General features: G+C 36.9%; 1 protein-coding gene across 1 annotated transcript; it reads left to right on the top strand.

The window, feature by feature from the left end:
* Positions 1-4840: 4840 nt before the first annotated feature.
* On the top strand, positions 4841-5707 carry LOC127081210 (uncharacterized). Its single transcript, XM_051021493.1, has one exon. It carries the CDS (start codon positions 4841-4843, stop codon positions 5705-5707), a length of 867 nt encoding a protein of 288 aa, XP_050877450.1.
* Positions 5708-11584: the final 5877 nt, after the last annotated feature.

Here is an 11584-nt window from a genome sequence, read left to right as displayed (position 1 = left end):
TTAAGGGCACCGTACCTTACGGTATTCCTTAGTTACTCTATCTCTCATCAATCCGTCCTTTGTGTGTGACCCTGTAGGTTTTCGTGACGTTGGCAATTATATTAAATCACGCATTTACCATAATAAACAGTGAGCGGTATCTAGCAACACATCACTGCTACCCGAGACACGAAAATGTCATGTGATCTGACAAAACCATCTGTGATAATAATTATGTATATAATTACCCTTTTGCCCTTATGTCTATATTGAACACAAGGCATAGACCGTGTCATCCTTGTCCAGTTCAATATTGGGCCCATAGACATTTATCCTGTTATGCAGGATGGGCAAATTCCATCTAGGTCACTCATGTCCCTCAGCATGCTTCGTGGAGTACCCATCAACTGTCTTTATGGTTATCCAGTTACGGACAACGTTGGATCAGCAATAAAGCACTCGACTCTACATCTAGGATCCATAGTGGTTTCAGGTCGAAGAGTGGTATACACCATTATCACCATGAGAATAACTTATGACACTTTGCATAACATTCTATATAGTATTCTCATAGCGGGTCAATCCGGTATAAATATTACTCCTAATATTCATACCTATGTTTAAGACTTGATAACTCTTTATCCATGATCCATGAGATGTGATCATCAGTCTACAAAGATAATAGTCTTAATGCTTTAATGTTATCCCACTTCACACTAAAGCTCGACTATGGATACTTTAAGAATAGTGCCCTTATGTGTAATGTGTTCTCATGATTAAGTCACACTTAATACATTAAACGGACTATCTATTCTAGGGACTTTATTAATCAACCATAATAAAGAAAATGCCTTTTTATTATTCGATACAAGTACCAAAAGTATTGGCCTCTAGGGCTTACACCAACAATTTCATCCCCTTTACAAATTCCAACTACACCTTTATCCTTTGGTTCCAAATTATACCTTATGTCATTTTTACCTAATCTTTCAATTCCTCCTACCCTGATTATTTCTCTCTATCCTACCATTCATATTCCATTATTCACTATCCACTAACTTTATTTAATATCTTTTACCTTCATTCATCCCATGTGGTATACTCTCTCTTTGAGCCAAATACATTATTTCTTTGAGCTCCATACATATTTTTGGGCCAATAACCAATGCCCATATTTGATCCAAGAGTTGCATGTCTTGTATAGACATACACTTCCTTTCATGTTCATGTAAGTCCTTATATAGGCAAATACCTTTCTTTTTTGGCCATATGCTAGCTTTCCTTTTGGGTTCAAATATACATACCCTATGGGTTCAGGACACACTATCCTTTGGTTCAAACCATACCTTTATCACTCTTCTTTCATCTCCCACCATTAGTTTTATAAACTACGGAGCTTTGAATTCCTTATTGCATTATAAGGATACAGAGGCATGAGGGACCTAATCCTCATTGAGCACTTTATTTATTATTTTCTTTTTCCTTATCCTTTTGCAAGTAATCTTTAGATGTAACACCCATCTGAGCAAAGAACAATCGAAACGGTTCTCGTTGAGTACAACGGATGTGAGGGGTGCTTATACCCTCCACTTGCATAACTAACTTCCTTATCCATTTTCTATTTCCCTTGGGTTTTATCGATGTTTTCCCTTTCCTTCGGGAATAAATAAAGTTCGATAGCAACTCTGTTGTATGTTCGAGCGTGCGATGTGTTCGGGTATATTTCCCCTAGCTTCACTGAGGCTTATGTCTCGTTCTCGTCGAGCGGTTGTCATTCACCTAAAACAAATTCAAACAATCAAACTCTTTTTCTCGCCACCATGCGATCCTCAAAAACCTTTTTCAAAATGAAAGATATTTCATCTCGAGACGATACAAAACAACGCTTGATCCACATATGTGAGTTAAGATACGTCACTTTTTCCCGTGAATGTTGATATGTAGAAATCAATTCAACGTGATGCAAACGCCCGCCCCTCGCCTGTTTTAGGTAGCAAGCAATGTTCTTCTGTCGATTGACACAAAATAGATTTTGCTAAAATAGACCAACAAACAAACATTTTTCTAACCATAACTACGTATGCCATGAGTTCTCCATCGTAGCCGGAGATACGTAGGAGCAAGACCCACAATCTTGTCAGGCACATTAATAAAAAACGTTTTTGCAACCCCTTTCTTTTTCTCTTTTATCTTTTAATAATTCAAAGAAAATAGATGATATAAGCTAACATTCAAATCGTAAATCTAACTAAAAGGTTCCCGTTGAGTGCAACGGACGTGAGAGATGTTAATACCTTCCCCTTGTGTAACCGACTCCCGAACACAAATATGGTTGCGACGACCATGTTCTTTTCAAAGGTTTTATCGATATTTCCATTTTCCTTCATTGGATTAAATAAAGTTTGGTGGTGACTCTGTTCAAACATTTTTCCGTGAGCGTGCGATGCACTTCGCAAAGGATCATATTTTTCAAGGTACGATAGATAGAGACTTTGCTGAGAAATATGCTCCATGCAAGAGAGAGTCAAGCCTAACTTAGTTAACCATGCAATAAATATTTCCTTTATTTAATTGTTTTCTTATTCTTTGTTTTCTTATTTACTTTCCTTTTTTTCTTTGTCTTTATCATGAGTAAAACTCTACACCCAAGTTTTGGAAAAAGAAGAGAGAACATATAGTTTAAAATTAGAAGATGTGTAGTGTTAGTCCACAAGGGTCACTCCTTGCATGCCTAACATGAAGACTCCCTATAGAGTAGACCTATTCGTAGATCTCGTTATAAGATGGCTAGCCTATCACATAATGTTGATTCATGAAGGGTCCATTGTTGGTGTAAGCCCTAGAAGCCAATACTTTTGGTACTTGTATCGAATTATTTAAAGGCATTTTCTTTATTATGGTTGATTAATAAAGTCCCTGGAATAGATAGTCCATTTAATGTATTAAGTGTGACTTAATCATGATAACACATTAAACATAAGGACATTATTCTTAAAGTATCCGTAGCCGAGCTTTAGTGTGAAGTGGGATAACATTAAAGCATTAAGACTATTATCTTTGTAGACTGATGATCACATCTCATGGATCATGGATAAAGAGTTATCAAGTCTTAAACATAGGTATGAATATTAGGAGTAATATTTATACCGGATTGACCCGCTATGAGAATACTATATAGAAAGTTATGCAAAGTGTCATAAGTTATTCTCATGGTGATAATAGTGTATACCACTCTTCGACCTGAAACCACTATGGATCCTAGATGTAGAGTCGAGTGCTTTATTGCTGATCCAACGTTGTCCGTAACTGGATAACCATAAAGACAGTTGATGGGTACTCCACAACGCATGCTGAGGGACATGAGTGTCCTAGATGGAATTTGCCCATCCTGCGTAACACGATAAATGTCTATGGGCCCAATATTGAACTGGACAAGGGTGACAAGGTCTATACCTTGTGTTCAATATAGACATAAGGGCAAAGGGGTAATTATACACATAATTATTATCATAGGAGGTTTTGTCAGATCACATGATATTTTCGTGACTTGGGTAGCAGTGATGTGTTGCTAGATACCGCTCACTGTTTATTATGTTAAATGCGTGATTTGATATAATTGCCAACGCCGCGAAAACCTATAGGGTCACACACAAAGGACGGATTGATGAGAGATAGAGTAACTAAGGAACACCGTAAGGTACGGTGCACTTAAGTGGGAGAAGAAATATGGTAAGGTACCAAATACTTAAGTGATTTTGGGCATATTATAAGATATGGGCCAAAATACACTTAAGTGGGCTTTTTAGCTTGAAGCCCACACAAGTGGTTCTATAAATAGAACCCCTTGGGTAGAAGCATTGTGACTTGACTCCACTCAGACAGAAATTCAAGTAGAGACTTGGAATTTAGTTTCCCTCTTTCTCTCACTCAAAGCCTTCATTCATAATAGCTAGCACTGCGATTGAAGGAATCCGTTCGTGTGGACTGAGTAGAGACGTTGTCATCGTTCAACGTTCGTGATCGCCCTGTGGATCTGTATCAAAGGTTTTGATCATTGTCAGAGATCTGCACCAAAGATTTGAATCGCCACAAGAGGTAACGATTCTATCACTGATCATGCCCATTCGTAAGGATCACTAAATGGAGAAATTTTTAAATTCCGCTGCGCCTAACATGTTTCTGCTTTGGAGGTTACATAATATTAGTCTCCAAGGGCCACTCCTTGTGCGCCTAACATGAAAACCCCACTCAGAATAGAATTTTTCATCACTCTTGTCCTAAAACGAATATCCTGTTGCATGTTGTTGATATGATTATAGTCCGTGACTCTGAGAACCTTATCCATCAACCTAGAAACTATCCCATGAGCGGTTAATGGGTAGAAAGCATATAACTATCTGATATAGGGAAACTTACCTAGTAGGATATTCTGATTTACTCATGTGATCCCGGATCCTAACTATATATTTGCATGGCATTTTCTTTACCTACCAAAATTCAAAGAAAATCGCATTTCATCAGCATGCATGCATATCATTTTCCTAAATAACCAAAAATTTATTTTCATGTATCAATATCCATCTTCATGCATTTTTAAAAATAAAAGCTCACTTCATCTTTCTTCCTCAAGTTCCACCATGAGTCCTCAACACCACTACAACTCTCGAGCCAACGCTCGTCAAAGGGTGACTGATTAAGAACAAGAACTAGAAAAGATGAGTTTAGAACTCGGTGACCTAAGAGGAAATATGGGTTAGATCATGGATATGACTCAATCTCTGTCATCCAAGTTGGACACTCCTCAAGCAAGGGTTGTCTCAAAGGTCTCCGGTCCTACACTGAACCCCAACATGTAAGAAATATGCCAACCACATGTCCAACTTATGGTCTACCTCTTGGTTCCATGCCCTTGTTTGAAGGATTCCCAGGGTTTATGCAGTCCATGCTACAGGCAATGCCTTTACCCTTCTCCACTGAGGCGCATCATGTGGTCAACACCATCGCTCCATCAATCGTTCATACACATGTGCAACCACACATTGAAGATCAACATCAGATATACCATGCTTCTGAATCTTCTGATGAAGTGGACGAAAGACATGCATATATAAAGGGCACAAAGGAAAATTACCCGATCCTTGAGAACATATTGAGGGCTATGGAAGGCGACAAAGTCTTTGGCGCTAATATTAGAGAAATATGTTTGGTATTCGGTCTTGTGATCCCCGCGAAATCCAAGACCCCTGACTTTAATAAGTACGAGGGTCACTCATGCCTCAAAATTCATCTCATTATGTACTATCGTTGTTTCCAAGACTTATATTTCGCTAATATTAGAGAAATATGTTTGGTATTCGGTCGTTGTTTCCAAGACTTATATGATGCCTTCATTAAGCACTACAAATATAACATGGATATGGCCCCGGGTAGGAGGCAGTTGCTTAGCATGTCCCAGAGAGATAACGAATCTTTCAAGGAATACGCACAACAGTGGAGAGAGGAGGCTTCACAAGTCGAACTGCCTCTGGCAGAGAAGGAATTGGAAGATTGGTTCATGGACATTATGAAGCCTATGTTTTATGAAATAATGGTGAGTAGCGTATCATCAAGTTTCTCTGACTTAGTTGTCGTGGGTATAAAGGTTGAGGTTGGATTGAAAAATGGCAAGATGATAATTGCTGCCAAAACCTCCGATAACAATGCTAGGAAATTTTCGGGAGGTTTTTAGAAGAAAAAGGAAGGTGAGACAAATGTTGTGTCTTTTAATCAAAGAAGAAGCCATTCATGGAAGAAGCAACATCAACAACTCACTTATTAATAAACCACCTATCCTATGCAGTTTGATCAACAACCATGTATAGTTGTTGTGGCACCCATTTACCAGCAAGTGGATTCTGCTGCATATCAGCAACCTTTTGCACCAGGGTATCAACCAAATAAAGTAGCACATCCATGCCAACTAGAACCTGTAGCAACAACTTATCATCAACCAAGGGTCCAGGCTCCACGCCTACAAAATACTCCAAACCAGAATATGGGACAAAAGGGTAAACCCCCATTCATTCCAATCCCCATGACGTACACTGACCTATATCCTTCCTTGCTGCAAAAGGGACTAGTGGTTCCAAGAACCTTGGGTACTCCACCTGACTCTTTACCTTTATGGTACAATCCAAGTGCTCATTGTCCTTTCTATGAGGGTGCTTTTGTACATGACTTAGAGGTCTGTTATGCTTTGAAGCATAGAGCGCGTGAGTTGGTCGACAATGAGATCTTGAGCTTCAAATATTTGGGACTAAATGTCATAAACAACCCTCTCTCATGACATGGAAAGTAAGGCATGGATCAAGCTTGAAGAATTCAATTCCCTAAAGTTCGTGGATTAAACAAGAAGTCAATTCCCTAAAGTCTGTGGATCAGACAAATAAGTCAATTCCCTAAAGTTGGCAATCATTTGGTTGTTTCAACATTTCCATTTGTAATTTATTTGCACATTGATTGTTTATTTACTTTTAAGCATTGTTGAGTTCTTGGAATAGGTAAGATTAATGAAATATTTATGCATATTTTAAATTAATCTATTCGTATTCACTCATTTTTCATTTATGTTAGAAAACAAAAATATTTCTCCCTCTTCACTTGTCTTCATAAAACTATTGTTTAGAAAAGATTGGAATGAGGATGATGAAAATAAAATACCTGAAATTGTTGTGGTATGCTTTTAAAGAAAACTTTACCAATGATGTAAGGAATTGTTTCAAATCCCCAAACACTGAAGATATAAGGAGTTAGTCCCTAGTCAATGTAAGACCCCAATTTTGATCCTAAGATCCCTCATGCCATCTCATCATATGCATTGGCTTTAGGATCACACCTTGGCATCCTACTTACCCCTCTCATCCATTGGGTTTGCATTGGGAGAGATCACCAAGCACTTTTGATTGTATCATAATTTGTTTTTCATTATTTACTAACCAAAATACCAAAAAGTATGTCAATGTATAGTTTATTGCTTTTGTAGGTAGTGTGTGTGTTCACCTATGCTCCATCAAGATCACATCTAGGGTTTGAGACCCTCAATGCAAGGAGTTAAATTAAGAAATAGTTAAATTTGGCTCTAAGCATAATATATGGATCCCCATGATCTTCACATATCATTTTGATCAAGAATACATCAAGAGTTTGGAGATTGTTTACCTTGGAAACCCTAATTCATCTGGGTACCTTGTGTGACTTCTTCAACAAGTTTCTTCAACAATTGATCAAATATTTCAAGGGATACTTAATATTACATCATCTTATGCCTATATGATCCTCCATGACCCCCAAAAGTCAAGAGAATGTCAAGCTAGCAAGATGGTTCATGGTGGTTGACTAGAGAAAGTCAACTGGTCAAAACCGGGGTTCCTTAGACCCTATCTCCTACAAGTTTTGTCATATGAAAATGATTTCAAGAGAAAATTTACTCAAAATGACATTCCAAACAACTTTCATGTTAAAGTTAAGAGCTAAGTTTTCTTAGAAAGTCATTTTTTATGGTGAAAGATTATAGGTCATTTTGTGTGAACCCTAGTTTGGAGGTCAGCTTCCTAAGACCATAACTTGCTCAGTTTTTATGAGATGAAAGCCATTAAAATTCCATGATCAAACTCAATATGTCTAATTCAAATTTGATGTTTTGAGGAAGTTCAAATTCAACTTGCAAATGTATGTTCCAAGAGGGAACATTATAGGTCATTTTGGGTCAATACCATTGAACAAGTGATTTTCCTCAATTTCTAAAATGCATAAATACTTAATGCCAAATCCAAATGAGGTCAAATTTGTGACCAAATTTAAGAGGTTGGAAATAGATACAACTTTAATGAAGGAACTTTTCTCATTTGAAGTCTATAGAAAAAGTTATTCAAGGTGGAAGAAGTGGACATTTGACTTGGGACTTAGAAAATTTTCAAATATGTTTGATTTCCTAAACTTCCACCTCAAAATTCATCATGATACAAGCTTCAAATGAAAAAGTGTTCAACATGAAAGTTGTTCCCCTTGATCCCACCTTTCCAAAAAACCAAGATCATCTCATTTGACCAAAGGATGAAGGACTTGTGCATGGGTGCAATATGAGGAACCATTTGGATGATTTTCACTTCCACATTTCATACACGATTGCATGGCCTCACAATATGATTTTAGTATGATTCTCACTCATTTTTGGACCTGAATACATCACTTGATGGGCCTATCACACGCCCATGCAAGCATGCAAAGAGAACTACTCAAATTTTTCCATTTCTGGAAGTTTGTGGAAATGAATATCCTTGGCTATAAATACAACCCTCATTGCTCAAAGTTATGGACCTCATGCCCAAGCTTTGAACCTGCAATCCAAACCCTTACCATTGAAGGATAATCTTGAAGGTTTTCTTTGAAAATCGAGTTTCAAATCTCTATATGTTTTGAGATTGAAACTACAAGAGTCCATGCCTTTTCTTTATTCTAATCACTTCCAGCAAGCTTCTGAAGCAAGGCCATGCACAATTGGAATCAAGATCGAGCAAGTTCGAAGCTCCATTGAAGGTGGATTTTCAAAAAATTCATCTCTTCGATTCTCCCTCAAGTCTTCACCATTATTTATGATTTTTGGTTGTCTGAAGTCCTATCAATGTAGGCAAAGAGATTGAGTTACTTTGAGGTAAAATCGAAGCAACTCGCTTCATGATCCTCAAAATTCAAATCCCTGTATCTTTTTATATACTTGAAATTGGAGAAAACTGAGGCCAGATTCGTGCTCCGGAGCATTTTTCCTTCAAATTAGTGTATTCACATTTCATTTACATGGAGTTGAGCCTGAACTAGACCTGTGGTGATCACCGGAGAAGATGATCGGAGCTAGGGCTCCGGTGGTGCGCTAGATCAATCCAGACCATCTAATATGGTTCTCATGTTCTAATCTCACGCGTCCAAAGTGATTACCAAGCATGCAGTGCATTGACTAAGGACCATCGTGGATAGCGCGCGCTTGGCCATCAGATCTGCCACCTCAATTAATGAGGGAGATCTAATGACCCTTGTTTTTTTTTTATGTTTAATCCATTTATTTTAATTAATTCATATCAATTTCATTTTTAATCCAAAAAATATGGGACTTTCACCAAAAATCTATAAATATTTTCCACCTTCATTTTCTGAATTAAAATTATTTTTTAGACTAATTTTGATATTTTCATGAATTAATTGTTTTTGTGCATATTTTTAATTATTTAAAAATACTTCCGACTTTTCAAAAATTATGATTTTTTTTGTCTAAGATCCTTTGATCTTGTTTGACCTAGGATAAATCTCTTGGCCATTTATTTGGTGTTTTGAAGACGTTTTAGGTTTTGACCAAACTAAATTTAATTTAAATGCATTTTTAACTGATTAATTATGTAGAACCATTTTTATTGACTTATGAAGTTTAACTATCTGTTTGGGCCTTGGTCAAGGTTGATTTGACTTTTGTTGAGTTAAAACCATTAGATTTAGGGGATTGATGAAATGTATATTTCATCTCCCAAAATGAATGAATGATTTTAATTTGATAAAATTCCTCCCATGACCAATTTGTGTTTCTCTCATCTCCCTTCCCTCTTCATCTTTAATCCCATTCTCTCCCATCCTTTCCATTAAACAATGAAGTCTCAATATCCTAAGGCTAATTGGTTCATCAATAACTTTATGTTAGATGAACTAATACAAGTATGGATTAGATAGGTCCATCCTTTGATCTTTTTCTTTTTGGGTGTGGTATGTTTTAGGAGTATGGTTCATTATACCATATCTCTAACATGCATTAACACCAAAATTTCTATTGCCCGACCTCAGATAGTTGTGACTTCTACATAAGTCCAATTACGATTGCTTAACATAGAGCTAAATTTTGACCCTAAAGGCATAACATTCTAGTAAGTGAGATTGTAAGTCTCCCCCCTTTCATGGTATTGTGTGGAAACTTGACCTTTTTTCCTTCCTTTGGAAGATGTATTGGTTCAAGGATCCATGCTTGTGAATAGAGGGTTAGGTGTTCTCCAAAGAATGACTTAATCAATTAAAAAGTAAAGCATCATGTCGCACCTGGAAAAATGAGAATACAACCTAGCGAAGCGCAATCGCACGCTCGCATGATGGACTAAACAAAGTCGCCGCCGAACTTTATTTATTCCTAAAAAGGAAAGGGGAAATATTGATAAAACCCAAGAAAGAACGACAATGATTATGGTCGTCGCAACCAAATCAGGGTTCGGGAGTCGATTACGCAAGGGGAAGGTATTAGCACCCCTCACGTTCGTTGTACTCAACGGGAACCATTAGGTTAGTTGCGTGCGTTAGTGTTAGCTTAAAATGTTGGGCTTCTCAAGATATTAGGTGGGAAAGAAAGATAGGATCAAAAGAAAAGAGAAGATGTTTTTGGATTTTTGCAATAAAGGGGACTAAACCTAAGTTTTTTATTAATGGGCCTGACAAGATTTACAAATCCTGCTCCTACGTATCTCAATAGAGAAATCAAGGCTTATGTAGTTCTGGGTAGAAAAATGTTTGTTTGTTGGTCGATTTTAGCGAAAGCTATATTGTATTAATCGACGAAAAACATTGTTTTACCCAAAACAGATAAGGAGAAGACGTATACCACACATCAAATGGATTTACAAATCAACATTCGAAAAAACGTCACTTATCTCAACTCAACAATTATGGCCGAAGCATTGCTTTGCATCATCTCAAGACAAGATCTCTTTCGTTTATGAAAAGGGTTTTTTGTATTAATCGCACGGCGGTGAAAAAGAGTTTGATTGGTTGGATGTATTTTTGGGCTTGAAAGACGAGTACTTATGACTCAGAAGCTCTTACAACTTGGGTCTAATACTCGGGACTACGTCTGGATATTTCACCCAGGTAATCTTTTTCTTCCAATTTTATTAAGAAAATGGTTTGAATATTTACAAGTGTTTTGGAGGGAAGACGAACACTTATGGCTTACAAGCTCTTACAACTTGGGCCTAGCATTCGGGACTACGACTGAATATTTCATCCAGGTAATCTTTTTCTTCCAACTTACTTATGAAAATGATTTGAATATTAGAGTGTTTTGAAGAGAAGACGAATACATAAGGCTTACAAGCTCTTACAACTTGGGCCTAATATTCGTGATTACGACTGGATATTTCATCCAGGGTATTCTTTTTCTTCGGATTTTACTGAGAAAAGAAGTTTGAATAATTATAAGTGTTTTGAAGAGAAGACGAATATATATGGCTTACAAGCTCTTACAGCTTGGGCCTAATATTCGGGATTACGACTGGATATTCCATCAAGTGTAATTTTTTTTCTTTAGATTTAGTTATGAAAACGATTTGAAGTGATTTGATGATTAATAGAAAAATAGTTTGAAATTGTATTTGAAGGTGATTAGAAAATGAAATTGAATGTTGAAACTATGGAAAGTAAGTGAAATTTGAATCAAAAAGTTAGTGAATTTGAATGTGATTATTTACATCTGTGACAATATGGACAAAGAGACTACCTAATTAACTGACTAAGCACATTGAAATCGATTAAACAAATAATTTGC

The sequence above is a fragment of the Lathyrus oleraceus genome, chromosome 5 (assembly GCF_024323335.1).
Source record: "Lathyrus oleraceus cultivar Zhongwan6 chromosome 5, CAAS_Psat_ZW6_1.0, whole genome shotgun sequence".
Lineage (NCBI taxonomy): Eukaryota > Viridiplantae > Streptophyta > Magnoliopsida > Fabales > Fabaceae > Lathyrus > Lathyrus oleraceus.
This window is presented reverse-complemented; position numbering and strand designations above follow the sequence as displayed.

Bases quoted from the DNA above. Each gene is read 5' to 3' on its own strand.
- LOC127081210 (XM_051021493.1), top strand. From the start codon at position 4,841: ATGCCAACCACATGTCCAACTTATGGTCTACCTCTTGGTTCCATGCCC.